The sequence below is a fragment of the Pyxicephalus adspersus genome, chromosome 5 (assembly GCF_032062135.1).
Source record: "Pyxicephalus adspersus chromosome 5, UCB_Pads_2.0, whole genome shotgun sequence".
Taxonomy (NCBI): domain Eukaryota; kingdom Metazoa; phylum Chordata; class Amphibia; order Anura; family Pyxicephalidae; genus Pyxicephalus; species Pyxicephalus adspersus.
The window spans coordinates 4,611,093-4,633,500 of record NC_092862.1 but is presented as its reverse complement, the minus strand read 5'-3'; the positions used below and the strand labels follow the sequence as shown (position 1 = coordinate 4,633,500).

The window sequence follows — 22,408 nt, the reverse complement described above, 5'->3', positions numbered from 1 at the left end:
AGAAGATGCAATGGGGATCAATGTAGAGAATGCAATGGGGATGTAGAGGATGCAGTGGGGATCAATGTAGAGGATGCAATGGGAATCAATGTAAAAGATGCAATAGAGACAGAGAATGCAATGGGGATGTAGAGGATGCAATGGGGAACAATGTAGAGGATGCAGTGGGGATCAATGTAGAGGATGCAATGGGGATCAATGTAGAAGATGCAATGGGGATTAATGTAGAGGATGCAATGGGGATCAATGTAGAAGATGCAATGGGGATCAATGTAGAGGATGCAATGAGGATCAATGTAGAGGATGCAGTGGGGAACAATGTAGAAGATGCAATGGGAACCAACGTAGAGGATCCAATGGGATCCAATGTAGAGGATCCAATAGGGACCAATGTAGAAGATGCAATGGGGACCAATGAAAAAATGCAATGGAGACCAATGTAGGATGCTATAGGGATCAATGTATGTATTATGGGGGGCAGAGCTGGCATCAGGGGGGACAAGGGGCATTTCTGTATTGGGCCCTGAACAGAAGAGCTTGACTGTTGCAATGCTGGAACTTTTAAACATAGAGGAGGAACACCCAAGTAGTTACCTCGTAAGGGGCCCCGAAGTTTCTAATGGTGGCCCTGGGGGCATCTAACACTGGTCACTTTGCACTCAGATTTGATATTATTATATGATCCCCAATCTGTGTCTGATATACCAGTGATATCCTCTGCATTGTACAATCATCTCTGTATTGCAGGACCGGTGATGAATGCTGTGATCTGTCCTAGGAGGACTAATAATATTTTATTACTCTGTACAGAGATATTATAAATGTAATTTTTTTTATTCCCCCTCCCCGCATGAGTTACTTCACATATTCATACTTGGGCCTGCCAGGGTTTAATGAATGCCATTTCCACACCTGGCTGGATATCCAGGAAACATGACCTGCTGCTGGTGAGGACAGTTTGGCAATCTCCACCTTGTAGTGATATAACACCATCTGGACGGAGCGTTACATTCACCTTCCTCGCACTTATAGTGCACCTGTCTGTACAAGCCTGCAGGAAGAAATGCCCTGACATGACACCGTATGCAGCAAAAGAGTTATTTCACTGAAAAGCTTCACTTTAAAGTCATCATTGATCTACAGTCAGCGACTGTGCCTAGGCTGGGATAATGTCTTCTGCAGCCAGGAGGAAGCATTTTCTCAGTTTCCTTTCTCTAAGTCAGGGGTGTCAAACTCCAGGCCCAGGGGCCAAATGTGGCTTCCAACGTCTTTTTTTTTGGCCCCCAAAGTAATCCTAAATATGAACTGCAGCTGGCCCACCGCTGCATTGAAATAGTGCCGCTACTACAATTCCCGGCATCACTCGCGTCCATAGACCAGCGGGCTCCCTGCCTATGCGTGGCCCCGCATTAGACTTTATAGACGCAAATAATGCCCGGAATTTTAGTAATGGAGCTATTGCAATGAAGAAGGAGTTCCAGCGGCGGGCCACTCATAAGATTTAGCTCCGCATTGGCCGTGTCTGGCATTTCCAGCGCTCCCCCTCAGCTTTTCCTTGCTACTCCAAGGCATGGACTTGAATGGTTGGATTTTCATAGAAGAATATTGTTATTATTATTGTTAGCCTGTGCAAAAAGGTTACCATTGAAATTTAACTCAGAAGGCTACAAATAGAGAAAGGGGCATAAGAATTTTTTCTTAAATAAAATTTAAAAAAAATTCTTATACCTTTCTCTATTAGAAGCTTGTTCCAGATTGAATGTGAAGCAAAACCTCTTTGTTTCTGTATGAAAAGGGTTTAAAGCTAATGAGAAGGAAAATTTTCCTCAATTTTTTCAATAAATTTCAAGGTTGGCCCGCGACTTTGTCTAAGTTTTTAATTTTGGCCCTCTGTGTATTTGAGTTTTACAGCCCTGGTCTAAGTGATAAGATTGCAACATTGTAGCTGAAAGGTTGCACAGACATCAGGATTTCCATTTCCATCTTTGCCCTGGAAGTAGATGGTGACCCCAGGTGATGGCTGAACATTTATAATATTCCCTGATATGCCCCCATCATACCCTAATATTTTCTTGCCTCCCCCACCACATTCAGATGTCACTGGATCAGATTTTGTCCCCTGTTCAGTTCAGCTGGTTGTGCAATCTGTGACCTGGCAGAGATTTATAATAATTTATACGGTGATGAAAGATCTCAGCGCCTCTGTGTGTACAGGAGATGTTCTGCTGCACAAAATCAATATCTACATCGCTGTCCCAACCCGCTCCACCCTGGGACGCCGGTGACTCCGCATCAATCCAGATCACAATAATGGAGTCACTGGATGAGAAATAATAGTTTCTGACACAGCAGGCTGCCAAGGTTCCCTTTGAACAGGGGTTTCAAACTCTGGCCCGCGGGCCAAATCTGGCCCTTAAGGTCCTTTTTTTTTTGCCCCCCCCTAAGAATTCCAAAAATAAACTACATCTCGCCCGCCCGCGTTTTCACCTCACATCATCATTTTCAATACATGCAATACATAGACATTATTCCTGTACACCCATCATGTGACACACAGCCTAGGCAATGATCACATGGTGCCTGACTACCAGGGGCATTGTGTTTGTTTCAATCCATTAGAGACTGCATAGTGTAATATTTAGTGTCAGACAAACTTGTGATGTGAGAAGATGAACAACACACAGCCTGCAAAGATAGATAGAAATTAGTCTTGTCAATCCTAAAGTGTGTAAAGGGATTTGTTTTTGTTAGTTATGGATGAAGTAGTAAACTTTCTTAACTTTTTCAATAAATTTCAAGTATGGATCCGACTTGGTCTAAGTTTTCCAGGTGAGCAAGAACACAGACTGGGATTTTGAAGGTGGGGGTGGGGGGGGTCACTGTTGCAAAACCCAGAATGCAAGGGACGCCTGCAGCTGATTCATCCCAGCTGGCTTCATCTGAAACCAAATATCACTGTTGGATGGGATGTCTTTCCATGTGGAACCAGACACAAGCAGTTAGGTAAACACCCACATGGTTGTATGACACCTCCGGTCGGGGGTGAAGCTGGATGTTATTTCCCTGCAGCTAAATAATGATTGCAGAGCTCTCTGGGTGTATCCAGTGCAGTCCAGGTGAAGCTGATTTTTTTCTGACTCTCACGATCTTATTTATCACATCAGCTCACATTAGCACTATTTACACTTACGGCATGCTAAAATGACAATAATATTGCCTGAGAGGCCACTTCAGCATGCCATATGAACCGCGCCTAATGCTTCCCTTATTTTGCACCTCCCTGACCAGCAATTAAAATGATATCAGGGTGAACACGCATGGCCAGGGAAGCATTTGTGTTTTGCCTGCATATTGAGGCCCTGAAAATGTATAGAACTTGTTGAGGTTTGATAAATCCTGAAATTTCAGCAATAATTGCAGGCAGGAATTTCCAGTGTCGCTGTTTGTTCTTTGCCTGGGTTTGTAAAATCGATAAATCATGACTGAGCTGAGCCTCTGAGATAATAGAAGATATACAGCGGCCAGAAATAATCACATGAATGTGTCTGAGCTGTGATTTTCCCGCTTCGTTTATTCACCTCAAGCAGAGAATAATCAGAGGTGCACTGCAGGTGAGATTCACCATCAGCTGCTACAAATATAATAATGCACCAGTGCCGGCGCGGCAACTGGAGCAGTTTCTTATCCAAGGATGGCAGATGGTTCTAAAGCAAACAAACTCCATGCAGATGGGGGTCCCTGATGGGTATTGAACCCAGAACCCCTGTGCCGCCATGCCAAGTGACCCCACCTGGCCAATAACATATGCTGCGCCAAGCAGGTGTGACACCTGTGGATGGCAGCCAGATCCTCCATGTGCCGTTATCCTCTACAAATAAAATATTAATGAAGGTTTTTTCACATTTCAAACAGATAATAAAATTCCAACACAAGGAAAGCTCAAGCTGCTCAATATAAACAGGAAATGAAAAACACTTGGATGTAAATTCTCCATTCCTAAGGGGACCTGGGCACCATTGTGCTCTTTCCTGTGAAATAACGCCAGGAACAGCATGTGCAGGGGGCAACCTATATGTGCAATATTCTGCATTTTAAAAATGCAGCTTTTCCTGCAATCACTTATATATATATTTATCGCCGTCATATACCGCTGCCCTGTACATAGTCCATAGTCGTGTCACTAACTGTCTCTCAGTGGAGCTCACAATCTAATGTCCCAATCACAGTCAGAGTCCAAAGTCCCTACCAAAGTCCTGGGGGGCAGCCAAATACCCTGCCAGCTTGTTTTTGATCTGTGGGAGGAAGCCAAAGCGCCCAGAGGAAACTTACACAAACACGGGAAGAACATTCAAACTCCATGCCCTGTCCTGGCCTCCATGTGCTGGCCTCCATGTCCTGGCTATAAATTAAATCTACAATGCCATATACTTAGCTTTTAGTTTGTTACTTCAGTTCTCTTCCATATTCGTTTGTGCTTCCAGTCTCTGGCATCAGATTTGTCCAGGTCTGACATCTCTGGGCACAATGCTTCCTGAATTCTATGAATGGTGTGGTGGTTGGGGTCTCGGGGCAGACATATACTGTGCTGACTATTCTGGGAATCTATGATATATCTACAAGCAATGTTTGCAGTCAGAAGTCCCATGTGTGTCCTCTAACTCCCCATCTCTTCCACAGGAGATTCTATAGAAAATTAAAGTAATTGGAGATTTGCACACATAAAGGTCACAGCTAGGTGTCCCTTCTAGTAAAGGGACCCATCCACAGATCCACCAGTCTTCCCGCACCCATAGTCCCACCTTCCATCTTCTCACCAACAGATCCACCAGTCTTCCGACACCTATAGTCCAACCTTCCATCTTCTCACTATTAAATCCACCAGTCTTCCCGCACCCTAGTCCCACCTTCCATCTTATCACCAACAGATCCACCAGTCTTCCGACACCTATAGTCCAACCTTCCATCTTCTCACTAATAAATCCACCAGTCTTCCCACATCCATATTCCCACCTTCCATCTTCTCACCAACAGATCCACTAATCTTCCCACACCCATAGTCCCACCTTCCATCTTATCACCAACAGATCCACCAGTCTTCCGACACCTATAGTCCAACCTTCCATCTTCTCACTAATAAATCCACCAGTCTTCCCACATCCATATTCCTACCTTCCATCTTCTCACCAACAGATCCACTAATCTTGCCACACCCATAGTCCCACCTTCCATCTTTTCATCCAGAGATCTTCTTTCTTCCCCCATATATAAACAGATCCATCTTTTCTTTACTCACCCATTGCCCCACTTTCTATCTTCTCATTCATAGCTCGACCTTCCATCTTCTCACTAACAGATCCACTTTTCTTCCCCCACATATAATCCCACCTTCCATCTTTCCAACCAACAGATCCAACCACCCCCATAGTCCCACTTTCCATCTTCTCACCAACATATCCACCTTTTTTTCCCAATCATAACCCCGCTTTTTATCTTCTCATTCATATATCCACCTTTCTTATCCTACCCATCGTCCCACCTTCCATCCTCTGGCCCATACATCCACATTTCTTCCCCTGTCCATCTTCTCACCAACGGACCTACATTTCCTACCCCACTCATAGACCCAACCCATAATGTCCATAGACTTGAATTCAACCTCCACTTGTAATCCCTTGTTTCATTTCCTGCCCCTAGACCTGACTTTATTGTTCTGACCACAGGCCCACCTTCCACCTTTAGACCCGTCTTCTTCTACAATTTGCTTAGTACTTTGTAGACTTCCACTCATACAAGAGATCGATATGTACATGTAAATTCCTTTAATGTCATGTATAAGTGGTGATACAAAGGACCCAAATACCTTACAAAAGGAAAAGCCGTTCTGTAGAGGAACAGATGATATGTCTACGGGAACTCCACCACTGTAGAAAAAAAGTTGGCGTCTACAGTTTGGGAGATACTCGGTGGGTCCTTGTGTAGAATGTAGACAAGTGGATATAAAGAGGACACTTTGAAATTCTTGCATAATATTTATACACAATGATTTCATGCAATATTGCTCACTCTATGAATACAGTCTTTGTTTATTTTTCTCTCTCTTTAGTGCTTTCTCCAGTGAGTAGCTCTCAAGGTGCTGGCAGCATTGTCTTTGCCTAGAACTAGCCCTGGTAAAGTTCTGAGAAACAGAGCCCTAGGCTATACAATTGTCCGACATTATTAATAAAGATTTCACAATGTATCACAAACAGATTTCATTCAAAGAAAATTGTCTGAAATATTTTATAGTTTCGCCCATATGCTGTCTGCTGTGTGTGAACAATATCATAAGCAGAGAAGATTTATTACAGAGACATGTCTCCTGGGGCCCCAGGTCAGGGACTTCTTAGTTAAACATTAAATTGGTTGATGTTATGATGATCCATGCAGAGATAAAGTCTTGCTCTGTAATGAGTACTCTGGATTTGGTAACTAGGTGTGAGGAATTAATTTGCCCTAACTTGGGAAATGTTGGGATACCTATTCCTGAGTGTGGCCTATTCTCGTTCAATGATGACCTAATGGAGGCTGTAAGCTGGCCATAAAAGAGGCTTCTCCATGTAGGACAGTAGGTTTCTCCGATTAGCTGGTTACACTGTAGAGCTTCCTTGAATTGATGGGATTATGTTGGGGAATTGTATTCTAGGCAATGGTACAGTAATGGGGTCTGCAGCCATGCCTGGGCCCCTGTTTGCACCCTTTACTGTCCCTTTTAGTCCAACTCCCATGAAAGCAAAATAAAATGATTATAAGGGGGGCTTTAAAATCTTTTTTTAGCAGAGCTGTTGATCACAGGTACAGTGTGCAGTGAGGGAGGAAAAGGGGGTTTTACCAGGGGCCACTGGAGTCTCCAAGAGATAAAAGAAACCAGCAGGTGACTCTTCCCACCCAACTCCACCAATCACTTAAATATCACTCATTAGAAAACTAATGACATTACTATAGGGAAGATTATATGAACAATTAAACATTTTAATACCAACTTGCTATTTCCCACACATTGCTCCATTTTTTTGCAGCATAAGAGTAATAAAGGTGCTCTTCAGTTCTACACAAGTTGAACAGTTGTTTCAGAATCCCCCTTTCTCATAAGTAGCCCTAGGCCTACAGGGTAAGCAGGGGTGAATGAGCCTTGTATTTGGCATCACCCAATTGGGCAATGTAATGGAGCCATTATCTCATTCATTGGACCACCACAAAGTCAGACAACCCCTGGAGGTGCAGAGAGGGGTCTGCAGTATTGGTGACATTATACCATGAACCCAGCCATGCAGATGTAACACAGAAATCGGCAAAGATGAATCATTGCACATAGAGTTGCAAGAGAGTTCAGGCCTGAAAAGGTCTATTGTTCTGCAGTTTACCACCTCTGTCTGAACCCCCCCCCCCCCCCTTGTCTCAAACACCACCGTGTTCTTTCCTTAGGCTCTTGAGAACACCACTATTACTGGGATAACTCGGAAAAGCCCCCCCCCCCCCACCTTGTCTCAAACACCACTCTTCCAACCCTAGTGACTTTACCTAATTTTAATCAAATAAAGCCACAGTCACGTGCCCCCTAGTCCTGTCTACATAATGGTGGTTTCTACCTAGCTTGGTGGACACGTTCTATGGACTTTCAGTAGGAAGGCCCTTATGTATCCAGACCATAAGTTGGTGAGAACAAGAGAACAGAGGAACCAGCACTGGCACCTCTGCAGCAGTGGATCAGTGGTACCCCTGGCACATCCTCAAATCACATTGTTAAAGGGCCAACTGGGAACAACCGCTGTTGTTCCACTCATCCTCCCCATAGAACAGCACTTGTTCATTCTCCCGTCACCCAAAACTATCACAAAAGATTGTTTCCAGCTACAGCTATGTCCCCCTGTTCATTACTGAGCATTGCATTTCACCCCAATGCACAGGTGTATAGCTAGCCTCAGGCTATGTACATAAACTAGATGATCGTCACCTGAGATGAACAATTGTGATAATCTCAGGTGTAATTCTAGCGTATGCACAGCTGTCCCCGACATTGTAGATCAATGAACGACCGAGCAGAGATGATCGTTGTGCTCTCTCATCCTCTCCCCTCTCATCTCTATAGAAGACAAATTGTGCTATGTGTGCAGCAGATGTTTGTTCATCTGTCATTGGAAATGATCACAAAGATTTCTAGCATTAAAAATCTGACTTCTGTAAGGACTTTAGATGAACAAACACATTCATATATATCAGTCACTGCCAAAAACTTAGAAACCCGTGCATTTATGTCAGAAAATGTACCACTTCTCGCAGAAAATTGTTGCAATTACAATTGTTTTGGTATTGTCATGTTTATTTCTTCCAAACAGTGAGTACCAAGCTGAGGGTGCCAATGTTTTTGTCCAGGCCATTTTTAACATTTTCTGTTTTTTGTGTTCTTCTGGTGCCATCAAAAGAAATAAACATAACAATACGAAAGCATTTTAATTGCAACATGGTGCATTTTCTGACATGAATGCAAGGGTGCCATTATGCTGTATGTAATCCTTCATTATTAATAGGATTTTCCATATTTTTCATCAATGTAAGAAACACAGAAATGGCTCGGATCCCAGCATGCCTCTTTCCCAATCCTCATTCCGTTATATAGGTCACACATGGACATTTCACTGACTAAGTCCCAGATACCCAGCCGTGGGCTCCAGTCCTTCCACCCCCCATCCACGGCTAGCTGTCCTGCACTGGCCACACTTTCTGCAATATGATTGTACAATCTCCTTTATATATATCAGCACCAACCAAATGCGGGTCCCCCCCATAAGTTGAATGCAGAAGGTGACACTTGGACACCTCACACAATACAGGTGAATGCAATAGAGAATACACATTCAATTTGCACATCTTGATAAATAAATTATTATATATCTATATATAAAACAATATCAAATAATATATAACATATGTATACAAAAATGCAATGGTTTACAATCTTCTGATTTCTGTGCTCTTAGTCTGGTCTGCAGGATTTTTCTGTCATTTTCACTTTTATTTATAGCATTCATGTGCTATCATACTTCAGAAATCTTTGGTTGCTATAGCAACACAGATTTTTTTTGGGTATTCCAAAATGCCAGTTTGTTGCAGTGATACAGCTTTGTATTTATGTTGGTATGATGACGGGGTGACACTGGATTGTGCTCAAAAAAGTGGCCCTGGGATAGAATTCAGTTTGAATGAGACCCTAAAATGATTTAAAGGGGTTTTAAGGCTCATTTTACCCAAAATTCATATTTTAGTGTTTGGTTGGGGTAAAATGTCCTTATAGTGTCATCAGTCTCCTGAGGGCTCTATTGGTGAGATCTCAGATTCCAGGTCTGTGTAGCTGCTGGGTCCATTATGAGGGTCTCCATCATGCCCGTGTTGAGTTCCTGTACTGTACGCCTTCTGTGCCCAATTTAAAGGATTTTACCATATTTGTGCCAAGTTCCCAGGTTGGTACACCTTCTGTTCCTACTATTTGGGCTTCCACTATCTATGCCCTGAGTTCCTGGGTCTGTACACCTGCTGTGCCCATTATGAGGGCCCCCATCATCTCTGTGCTGAGTTCCTAAATCTTTACATCTCTTGTGCCCATTATCAGGGGACGTCCACCATTCATGTGCTGAGTTCCCAGGTCAGTACATTTGCTGTGCCCATTATGAGGGCCCCCATTATCCTTGTGCTGAGTTCTTAGGTCGGTACATCTGCTGTGCCCAATATGAGGGCCCCTATTTTCCTTGTGCTGAGTTCCTAGGTCAGTACACCTGCTGTGTCCATTATGAGGGTCCCCATCATCCCTGTGTTGAGTTCCTGGGTCTGACTCAAGCTGTACCCACCATTCTCGTGCTGCATTGCCAGAGCTGTACACCTTCTATGCCCATTATGATGGGCTTCCACTATCTATGTGCTGAGTTCCCAGGTCGGTACATCCGTTGTGCCCATTATGAGAGGCCCCAATATCCCTGTGCTGGGTTTCCATGTCAGTACACCTGCTGTACCCACCATTCCTGTGCTGCATTGCCAGAGCTGTACACCTTCTGTGCCTATTACAAGGGGCTCCCACCATGCAAGTGTCCAGGTCAGTACACCTGCCATGCCCATTATGAGGATCCCCATCATCCCTGTGCCGAGTTCCCAGATGGGTACACCTGCCATGCCCATTAGTTCCTGGGTCTGTACACTTGCTGTGCCCACCATTCCTGTGCTGTGTTGCCAGAGCTGTACGCCTTCTGTGTCCATTACGAAAGGCTCCCATCTTCCCTGCTGTTTTCTTACTCCACTTTGCAGTTGATCAGTTCAGGAATATTTGCTTTTTCTGTTTGTAGAGATTAAGATTTGCAAAATGACCTACTGTAAATTTCTATATTTCATTCACCATATGTAAATGTTAATCCATAATCTCCAGCTTCTCACATTTGCTTCTGCAGCTCTTTCCTGTCCTGTAAGGTGCCATCTTTTGTCGTGTCGGGATTATTCCCATGTTATACCGCCATCTTGTTCACCATCTGATTGTATTGCACACATTTAGTTCCAGACCAATACATTCCAGGCACATTGGTTTCCTGTGCTGCTCACATCTCTTCTGCTCCAGTTGTCAGGCTCGGCGACTCCATGGCCCCAGGTCACACACACGGTTTATTTTTATCCTGTGAAGTCAGTACCTGACATGGATGTCACCGCCAGGCATTCAGGGGCAGTTCTTCTGCCTCCTGTAACCTGCTAAGGACATCACAAAAAGAACCAACGTACCCTGAGGGAGTCAAGAACTTCCGCCATGACTCCCACTGGATGAACTGAGTGAACTGTCCTTATCGGTTCCTCGTGATCCATTTCTGAGCCTTTAGGACATTCCAGCGTCATTCCCAACAAATGATTTATTGCTTTTACTCTTAGATAAAATATTGATGTGGATAAGATAAAAAAGAAAATCGCTTCATAGAACTCCTCAGCCTTGGTACCCAGGGACATTCAAATCAGGTCAATAGCAAAATGAGTGCCGTGAGTGCTAATTCTCAACGTTAACCAATGTGGCAGTAATTACCCCGGCCCAGTAGAACCCCTGGAGTGACATTGGTTGGATGCTTACAGTGGCATGGACAATGTGTCATGTATGCTAATAACATCCAGCAAGTGTCAGCATTAACTCCTTTCATCTAATACATGGTTCAGCATCTTTATGGTTATCTTTAAAGGACACTGGAATGGACTTCTGGTGTTTTGGGGACACTTTCGGCCATTTCAGACCCATGATGAGCTGCATCAATTCGCTCCCAAGCTCTCCTGTGGTCCCTTTTTGGCAAGTGTCTGCAGCATATATTCCAAAAAGTCACATGTTGCTTTTATAGTTTGGTTGTTGCTAGAAGATGTATGCAAATATATGCGCAGTTTGCCTCTCCTTGCTCCACAGCACTTTTGTGCCCCGGAGCTGTCAGACAATGTGAGTTTGAAAGGGCCCTAATGAACAAAAAATACTGCAGGTGTATGATAAGTGTATTATAATTATATTGAACTTTTAAGTAAAGACAGACCTGGGAACTCGGCTCAGGAATGGTGAAACCAATGTGTTGAGATAATAAAATAACTAATACTTAGTAAACACCCCAAAAGAGAACTTGTTTGGGTGCTTCTTGGGGACAATGCTCGATCCCTGTTCCCCAAAAATATTTCTGTGTTGTCCCTCTTATGAGCTACATGTGGTTGTGCCACCACAGACAGCACAGACATGGTCCACCATTGTCACCATTAAAAATCTGTCCAGAGAAAGTTTTTGGAGGGCTAAAGTGCATGCATACAGACAGAAAGTGACTGAAAGACGTTGGAGGTTGGTACTGCTGACACAGGGAAACTTTGGTCATTCAGTTAGGGTTTATGTTTACTTTAAGGAGCTTCAAGGGGAACTTTTATAAGGGGAAATTTTAGATTACCCCCCCCCCCCCCCATTGGAGGGTTTCTCTGTAATGTCCAAGTACAGTGTATGCCCTGCATATTTGCCCATTTTGGAAAACTGCCCTTTTCCAATGGCTCCTTCATCCCTCCATCATCAGTGTTTTTATCTTCAGGTTCAGGTTTTTAGCCGCCTTCATTATCCAGATCAGGATTTACCGCTACTTTATCCCGAAGCAAAATTGTACAAAATTAAAATGCTGAAATGCAAGGAGAGGCAATAAAGACAGAAGAGGCAGCAGAATCTCTTCTGTCCTAAAAATGCATAAAAAAACAAAAATATAAAAATTTTTTATTCCATACTGTACATCTAAGTGCAGCCCCGTACCTCTTTATTTATATGTCCTCCTCTACTTTTCTAATCATTGCTCCAGTACACTCTACGTCCAATTCTAATCAACTATTCAACTAATTCTAATTCTTCACTCTAATTCATTTTCTAATTTACAGCTGAAGAAAATGTGAATTGATCTGCATGAACTCTAACTCTTGTTGTTGTCTGCAGGTGAATCAAGGCAACATGCCGGGCATAGAGAGCACATTCCTGGCGATGGACACTGAGGAAGGGGTGGAAGTGGTATGGAATGAACTAAATTTCACCGATAAAAGAATCTTCAAGGCTCATGAGGTATGAAAACGGGAAAAACAGTCCAAAGCACCCCAACAACTTAAAGGATGATCTATATACTGTAATGTAAATGATCTAGAACTCTGCCTATTACAGAAGAATCCATAAACATCACCCATCTCTGAAATACAGGAGGGTCCACATCCTTGAATACAGTCTAGAATTGTGTCCTGAGTTGTAGGTGAATTCTTGCCTTCACCCCAATAGTTTAGAACTCTTTAGAACCCTAAATTATAGAGCAACCAAAGCAACCTTCTCCCAACAGCTTAAGAGTTATAAGAGGATCCAAAAATATCGCCCCATAATCAGATAGAAACTTGCCCCCAAAATTTCATACCTTTAGTACAAATCGTGTTCAAACAGGGTCCTGCACACAAATCATTTACCCCAAACAATTTATTAATTTACCCCCAAATACTTAAAAGTGTCAGCTAAAATATTTTCAAAACAGCATCTTGGTTAACTCCATGGAAAACGGTGATGGTAATAGTGAGGTCAGTCCTCTATAAGCACTGGTGATTCATGTGTCAGTGCCTTCTCTATAGACACGTGTGATTTACCCCTCAGTGCCTCCTCCATGGGAACCTGAGACCACCCTGACTCCTTCTTCATGAGCACTTGGGATCACCCCAACTCCTCCTCTGTAGGCATCTGTCCCCCAGGTGCTTCCTTATTAAATGCCACCCAAGACTGCCCCTAACATCTGCTCCAAGGGTGTTGGACCCTTTCTCAACCCGCGTGACTTTTATCTCCAACTTTAGCACCTAGGATCAGCCTTATTCCCTTCCATGAGATACAAGGTCTAGTGTACATCATTATATCTAATTCCAATGTTGTGCTAAATTAATTTTTAACAATTTTCCAACTAATTCAGTTAAAACGTTTAAACATCTGCCCCTCTGATTACTTTCTGAGATAGAAAGTGATCCAAATTCCAACTGGATCTTTTCAATCATTTGTACACACAACATATTTTTGTACTTTTATATGTTATTTTTCAATATATACAATCTATCCACACCTGATCAGTAGGATTTTGATTTTTCCTTATTGATCTGATCATCTTATCAAATTGGAACCTAGGACCTGTCCCCAATTTCTGCACATTAGCACCTGAGATGCCCCTGCTAGAATGAAGACCTAAGACCCCCACCCAAGTATTTAAGACTTGTCCTGAACTCTTTCTCCATGAGTACCTGATACCCCCCATCCCCTCTAAATATTATTTCTGATATCACATATTTTCATGAACAAACCTTCTTTTAGCTATAACATTAACAGTTCAGATTTTTGTACTTGTTTTAGACATTTGAGTGAAAATTGTACCGCTGAAATATTTTATTTGTAATACATAGAATAGATTGAGCAAGGATGGAACTAAAATTCAGAGGGCCCCAGCAAAATATGAATGGGGCCACCCAATCCCTAGGAAGAAAAAAAGCGGATGCTCACAGAGGAGTGACAATGCTGCAACCTGCAGACCCCAATGTGACCCCGCAGTGATAGTTACACCCCTGCACACACTAATACACATTCACTAAACAAACATTAACACACCTACCTGATATTTCTCTGGAAACCTCAACCCCCATCTGCTTATCTCCCATGTTTTGCTTTGTTGCCCTCTGATCCCTCTCCACCATCTAATGGGATAAAGCCTCCTCTTCCTAGACCACCAGCCGCGGCTTCCTCTGGCTCCCAACCCTGTGTTCCAGCTCCAGAGAGGTTAAATCTGATGCAGCAGGTCACAATTTTCCTCCCTCCCCTGTGCTGAGCTAACAATCAAAGCAGCAAAGGCACAGTCAGCGATAAGCCCCTAAAAAGGGGCAACAAGTGTCAGCCCCTCCCATTCTTGGGCCCCTTTAATTGCAGGGGTTATAGTTAGGCTATGTACACATGTGCAATAATTGTCGTTGGAAATGATCTTTCACAATCCTTTCCAATGACTAACGACTGCACGATGCATGAACGAGCGCTATACATACAGCACCATTCTGCACTATGGGGAGGGGAGGGGGAGAACGATGGAGCAGCACCCCACTGTGCTCTCTACCCCTCGCTTCCATTACGATTGTTCGTCATCATCCTCCATCACCTGTTTACTCCGCCAGGATGGTTGTTCGGATGATGGATGACGAGCGCTGTACTCACGCCAGATTCTCGTCAGATATCAGCCCTGAACTGATTATTGGGCGAGAACCATTGAACGTGTGTACCCAACCTTACACCCCAAAAGTTACCCATCCCATAAACCTGTTGATTCTAACACATTCACTCATTCTACATGCTTTGGTTTATTTTTCTATCTGCACTCAGTGTTCAGTATATTCTGCTTTCTTTATCCCCATACAGGACAAGATCCGCACCATGTTCCAGAATCTGATGGTCGTCGATCACCCCAATGTAGTAAAATTCCACAAATATTGGTTGGATGTAAAGGAATCCTCTGCACGGGTGAGTAGATATGACATTTGTGTCTCCCCTTTGTGACAGTGGCTCTCCATGGCTGGAGAGGATACAATTTCATCAGTGAAGCTGGGTGATCCAGCAAACCTGTAATGGATCTGGTCCAGGTTTTTAAAAATAGCAAATAGCAAACGACTTTGAAGGAATCCATTTCAGGTTTGCTGGATTACTCAGTTTCACTGATGAAAGTATATTCTCTCCAGCCTTGGAGAGCTTTAATAAATCAGGCCCAATGTGTCTGTGTGTCACATGCTAACAGCCATGTAACCCTGACATTCCCTCCTATGGTGTATTGATTTCATGCTTTCTCCCACAGATAGTGTTCATTACAGAGTACGTTTCCTCTGGGAGTCTCCGGCAATTTCTAAAGAAAACTAAAAAGAATCGTAAAACAATGAACGCAAGGGTAAGTGTCCCTCCTGTCCCAGAACTTGGAGGGTAATAGTTAGCAGGTTTCTGCCCATCTTTATTCTACTGACCCGGTCTGCATGTACTATATGTAGCCATGTGGGGTGTTCATTTGCAAAAGCAGAGAGAACTAAGAAATACCCCAAATAATGTTACCTATAGGAAGTGCACATAACGGGGCTCCCCAGCTCAGCACCAAAGAATTTCTCTCTGTTGTCTAAATTTGTACTGAGCCACATTTGGGAGCCCCTGTGGGCACAGTGGGTGCGCTATGAAAAATTCCACCCTCAGTCTGACTCTGTGATGTGTTTTCCAGGCTTGGAAAAGATGGTGCACCCAGATTCTGTCTGCGTTAAGGTAAGTCAGTGGAAGAAGATGGCGGTGAGGTTGAGTATGGTGTGATGGAAGGTGGTAGTTCTTATACAGGGGAACTTTGGATTTCGGATGGAGACTCTTATAACCAGGACGCTGGGTGGTTGGAAGTGTCCTTTCCAATTGTGCCATCACCTTCACTATGCAATGCATAAAATGATGAACTGGTGCCATAAAGAGGAGAGAGCTGGGAGAAGGTGCGGAGCGTGGATCCTTCTGATGGATGAGGAGATCTGGGCCAATAGGACCAAGAACCTGCAGTAGAGATTGCAGGGGTGGGCAGACCGGGATTCATTTTTGCCACTTACATTGTCATTGCCCATTTATTGTAACAATTGCTTATTTCTTATCTTCAAGTTGTGACAATTGTCCATTTCTTGCCATGCATTGTAGCGAATGCCCATTTGTTGCTCCATATCTTACCAATTGCCCATTTGTTGTACAGGTATTTCCATAATGCCTATGAACTGTCAAACCAGCTCTATGTGTGCTTAGAGACCTATAATACTAGAAATGAATCCCTGTAGGCCTGTCACACCCAACACCCAATAAAACTGCAACATTTTAGACCCATTCCTGATTAGAGAACCCTTATCATGCCCATGGTTCACTTCCTTCGCTTCCTATTCCATTCTTGCTAGTTCTGTCCTCTGGAGTCTGGAGCTCATGGACTTTTAGAAATCCCCAGTTAGGAATATTTGATTTCTGAATGGAAAACGTATGTTAGTTCCATCACCAGCCCCGATAATCATTAGTATTTTTTTCTTGGTAGCAATCCTAAAGGTCATAGGATTGTAAGCTCTTCGGGGCAGGGTCCCCTCCTCTGCCTGAGTCACTGTCTATATCTGTCTGTCATTTTCAACCCAAATTTAATGTACAGCGCTGTGTAATATGTTGGCACTACATAAATACTGTTTATTATCATTATAGGACAACCAGGGCATAGTTAAGCCACTTACCTGCCACCTGGGGGTACATTTTTTTTATTTCAGTTACCTGCACTCTTGTGACCCCGTCATCATACATGGCAACCTGACCAACGACACCATCTTCATCCAGCACAATGGGCTCATCAAGATTGGCTCAGGTATGAGATATCTAGGAGGGGTATATATGTACCTGGGGGAGGGGGTGATAAATCCAAGGAAGAAAGAGGATGATAGAAATCATTATTAATAATAGGCTATGCAAATCTATAAATGGATTTCCTGCAATTTGCAGAGTTTTCTTGCTGTGTTTATGCAGAGTGGGGCCAATGGGGCCCCTGGAGAAGCCGAAATACTGTTCTCATTATCAATGGCAATGATAGCTCTATGGAGACCCCTTCTTTAAAACTGAGATTTAATTATCTAAAATACTGTAAATAGTATGTATACAGCTCCAGCTGAAAAGGGTAATGAAATTCCCCAAAACTGGGACTGGTCATGTGATGATGTGTGTACTGCCAGCGGCCTCGACCAGGTCCACTTTAGGTCACACAGAACTTGGACGATCTTGGGAGTTGCAATGTAAAGGCAATGAAGTGAAATCTCAGAACGGCTTCTTAATGATAAAATGTGGAGGTCTCCTGAAAAATAAAAATGTTGCTGTATGTTATGACGTCATGACAGGTCCACTTTAAGTGACAATGTTGCTGACAACACTCCACAGAAATTCTGTATGTTGTCAGTCCAACAGAGCTTAGGAGCTGGGTACATATTTGGCAGATCTGGGTATTTTTCTGTGCTTTTGGTGTTTTAAAGGGATATTAGATAACTCTAGTATAGCATTGGCTGGTAATAGAAATACATAGATATGTCATGGCTCCATCTGAGTGAATGCGCAGAGAATATTTCAATGTGTGGGTCCTAGATTCACTGCACACCTTTACTAGCGTTTTACGATCTGTTCTCATCTATGTTTTTCTTCTTTTCTCTCCTGCTCTGGACGTCGCCTCTCCATGATGCAGTCTGGCACCGAATATTTGCAAATGGTGAGTTGTAAAGAGACCCTGTCACTATAACAGCAATAGGATTATGTGTGCATTAAATGTATTTTATGTATGTTGGTTTCCTGTAAAAGCCTCCCTTATATAGAAATCCACAGGCCCTAACAGTGCTGCCGGGTGTCACCATCCTGGATGTGATGTCAGCAGACTCACGGCCGTCAATTAAATCACAATCTATATGATCCATTTTACTACTTCTCCAGCAGTTATATAAAAGGTTATGTAAATGGGTGAAAATAGGGGTAAAGGAGCTGGACCAGCAAGAAAGTATTACAGCACAAAAGAGGAGAGGGCTGGGATGGGAAAGAAGGAAGAAGACTGTGCTAAGGGAGTTGACCCTTCCTGGGGTAGTCAGTCTTTTTAAAGTTCAGAGGCATATTGCAGGAATGTCTAAACTGCATTCTTGTTATGTGATCTTCATGCAGCTGAGCTTTCTCCCATAACTAGAGATGTGCACAGGGACAGAATCTCTGTCTCTTTATGGAGACGGTCATCTTGGTAGAGGCATGGCTTTGCTTCCAAATGCCAATGCTGCCCCCCTGATGGCTGGTGATCCAAAGACTGCTGGAGTAATGATATAGGTAGAGAAAGCACAGATCCATGGAATGTATGAAGCAGAAACGAGCGTTGTACATACAGCACCATTCTGCTCTATGAAGAGGGGAGGGGAAGAGCGACGGAGCAGCACCCTGCTGCACGTTTGTTGTCCATCGACCGTGGATCCGCCAGGGTGATTCTCGTCCGATATCGACCCTGAGCCGATTATCAGGCGAGAACCATTGGACGTTTGTACGCAGCCTAAGAGGCGGCAGTACATTGGATGCTCTCACACTGCAGATCTACAGCTATGAGCACATACCAGGAGTGCCTAGGCATAGGACAGGCATAGATAAATACATTGTTTTCAGGCAGGTGGATTTTTCAGGGTATTGTACCATTACAATATAATACTTTTGATTTCAGCTCCACTTTAATAAATGATTTCAGCTCCACTTTAATAAATGAAGTGAGTTTTTAAACAACTGGCAGTCAGAATAATTTACCATAATAAATAATAAAAAACAACTTCTTTATCTGATGGACACAATTCTGCATCAGCAGTGGAAAGTTTCAGAGAATTGGGTCAAGTGATTTTCAGAGGCTCAATAAATGCAAACAGGTCTGGCAGTAAGTGAATTATTCTCATTGTCAGCAAATCTGGGCACCTAATGAAAGAGAAAATCAAGCAAAGGCATATTAGAGAGGCGGACAAGGCTCGTTCAGCTGTTCCCTGCTGAGACAATGAGAAAGTGGTGATAGTAATGCTTCATCCTGTGTACACTTTATGGGCAAAAGCCTGTGGACTCCTGAATGTCACATCTTATGTTGGACCTTCCAATCTAAAGCTATGCCCATTAATATGGAGTTGTCTGTAACAACCCCCACTCTCTTGGAAAGGCTTTTTGCAGGATGTTGGGGGTTGTCTGTGAAAAATGTGCTGCTTTTAAAGTGCTAATGCCAATTGTCCACCAAACCTGTATTTATGTTATGCCTAAAATATACACCTGACCCTATATATGCTTGTTGGACTTTTCAATTATTATAATTTATATTTATATAGCGCCGACATATTACACAGAGCTGTACAAAGTCCACAGTTGTGTCACTAGCTGTCCCTTAAAGGGACTCACAATCTAATGTCCTTACCATAGTCATAGTCTTTTTTTTTTTCGTTCCTTGGGGGAACCAAGTGACCTAACTGCATGTTTTTGGGATGTGAGAGGAAACCGGAATACCTGGAGAAAATCCACGCAAACAGAGGGGGAACCTGCAGATAATGTCCTGGCTGAGATTCGAACCTGGGACCTAATGCTGCAAAGCCCAAGGTGCTAGTCTCTGTGCCACCATGCTGCATCTAGTCTAAAGCCTTGGATATTTATGGATTTGGTTATGCCAGCCTCCCCTCCTCTTGAATTGCTCTCTACAAGAAGTTGGGGTGTTTCTTTGGAACCGTTGAACTGTTGAAATTGTTGGTTTCCCAATCAAAAGCAATGGCCATGAATATGGAGTTGGCTGTAACAGCCCCATTCCTCTCGGAAAGGCTTTCTACATGGTGTTGGGGTATGACTGTGAAGCTATGCCCAATTCAAGTTGATAATGCCAAGTGTTTCCTGTATACGCTGTATACACTATGGTAAAAACCTGGGAACACCTGACCTATACACCTGTATGGGCTTGTTGGCTTCCCATTCAAAAGCCACAATGACTATTTTTTAAGTTGACTATAACATCCTCCAATCTTCTGGGAAAGGCCTTCTACAAGATATTGGGGTGCGTCTGTAGAAAGATTGACCATTTCATAGCAATGACACAAAATGATGTCCTTTACCTTGTATACACTATAACCAAAGCCTGTGGACACCTGGACAGCTATATGGACCTGTTGGCATTCTATTTTTAAACTATGATCATGAATATGGAGTTGGATAACAGCCTCCACTCTTGGAAAAGGCCTTCTACAAGATGTTGGGGTGTTACTGAAAATTGTGCTAAAAGAACATTAGCTAAGATGAGAACAAAGCTCTGACCCGTCTGAGAAAGTTCAGGGGAGCCAGGGATCCATCTGGTTAAGCAAACAGATTGGGGAAATAATGTTGTCTATTAGGACAAATGTTATGATTGGCATTGGCTTTATCTGTGTATTCAACTAAATGGGGACTGAAATCAAAAATTTACATACAGACCAGAAAGAGGAAAATATATATATATAGAGAGAGATATGTAAAGGATACAAAAGGAGTAAACCTAAAATACAGAAAATGAGCATTGACTTCTCGATATTCCTAAATCTGTCCGTAAATATTTGGATATTTGTCTCTGCATCATGGCTTGCAGTTTGCTTTCATCTGGCCAGGTTTTATCAGAGACAATTATGGGATTACTGTTCAGGACTGTGAAGAATAATGCATGTGTTGGGTCAGGATGGCAACCTTGGCCTTCTCCTAACCCTGCCTGTCCCACTTAGAAAAATCTAAACGCCATCCTTCAGACGTCAATCGAGCAGTACAGTCACATTTCCGTCTACCTACCGACTATTATAGTTTTAGTACTACTCATGGTAAAACCTTTAGAATAAATATGAATTTGCCTCCTAAACACCCCCTATCCCTCTTTCAAATTTGCAGCTACAACAACCTCCAGTCTTGGTATTTAGCAGTGTCTCTGTAGAAATGTATACCCTTCGATCAGTGGCATGGGGCCACCAAAGTAACCATAACAGTGACCCCATAGAGATATCTAGATCCAAAGTGCCCACCCAGCACACTGTTGCAGAGAAGTCTTTAGTTTCTTGGTTATAGAGAATGCCGTATGTGAAGCCTGGAATGGAAGACTTCCCTGTAATACTGCAGTCTGGCCTTTGGACAGACATAAATGGGGCTCAGGTGAACATGTGTGTTTGGTAGGAAGGGTTGCTAAAGAGATGGATATTTTCACTAGGGGTGGCTATGGAGGAGGATATGTGTGTTAGGTGGTTGTAAAGAAGAACTTGTGTGCTGTGGGGTTACTATGGCGAAAGACGTTTCCCCAGGGCTTATTATAGAGGAGGACATGGTTGGTAAGGAGAATGAGAATGTTTGGGGAATTTGCTCAGGAGGAGGATATGTTTCTTTTAAGGTATCTAGGTACCTAAGGGTTTTATTATTTTTTTTGCTTTGAGGGCCCAGTGATTTCTAGCATTCAGCAAAAAAGCGCATTTGTGAAGTCAGGTAGTGATGACTTGGCTCACTAAAGGTGTTCATCAGGGTTGAGGTCAGGGCTTTGTGCAGAACCTTCAAGTTCTTCCACACAAATCATGTTTATCGTGTTTATGGATCTGGCTTTGTACACAGGAGCAATTGTATGCTGGAACAGACCTTTCCCACAATGTTAAACAAGCAAAATATTCTATAATGGCTTTGTACATTGTAGCATTACCAGCACCTTTCACTGGAAACACCTGAATTCTTGTTATGTAGAAGAGTGTCCACATCTACATCATGCTTATAGCTTCAGAAGAACAGTGCACAATGATAAGAGTACCCAGAGTAAGATCGCAATATTTAAAAATATCTGGCACAGGGTTACAAGATGGAAAGGGGCAGTCAAGAAGGTGATAGAGATTCAGCTGGAAAGCCATCAGTTATATAGACAGGACATTTATGAAAACTAAAACCGTAATACAAATATAAAAGCAGCCATGGCCTACTTGTTGGGAAATCTGCATTGCACAGCTCTGTGCATGTTATCCTTCCTTCCAGATTTTGTAAACTTGTTATCTGAAACAAGTGCGCAGATTAGGAACACTGCCTTCAGTGGCTTTACACTTCCTCTGGATCTTCGGATAGTGAATCATGGAAGAAGATAACAACCCAAAGTTTTATACTTGGAGCCCTCTGCTCCTATATTGGGGAAACCCCATTCTTGAAAAGCCACTCAGTGCTTAAGGAAAAGCATTTAGCTCCAGAGGAAGAGAGCCACACCAGTGAAACCCTGGAATTGATAGGCAAAAAAAAAGCCCAGTTATGTTAAACTATTCAACTGTC

At 43.0% G+C, this 22,408-nt stretch overlaps 1 protein-coding gene across 1 annotated transcript in view; it reads left to right on the top strand.

Annotated features, from left to right (window-relative positions):
* Positions 1-22,408, top strand: part of NRBP2 (nuclear receptor binding protein 2) — a 49,802-nt gene that overhangs the window by 10,159 nt on the left and 17,235 nt on the right. Inside the window, exons 4-9 of the mRNA XM_072410593.1 lie at positions 12,491-12,613; positions 14,966-15,067; positions 15,396-15,485; positions 15,804-15,844; positions 16,852-16,946; positions 17,808-17,831. Of these exons, the coding sequence (XP_072266694.1) occupies positions 12,491-12,613; positions 14,966-15,067; positions 15,396-15,485; positions 15,804-15,844; positions 16,852-16,946; positions 17,808-17,831 (475 nt within the window). The remainder of the gene's footprint in view (positions 1-12,490; positions 12,614-14,965; positions 15,068-15,395; positions 15,486-15,803; positions 15,845-16,851; positions 16,947-17,807; positions 17,832-22,408) is intronic.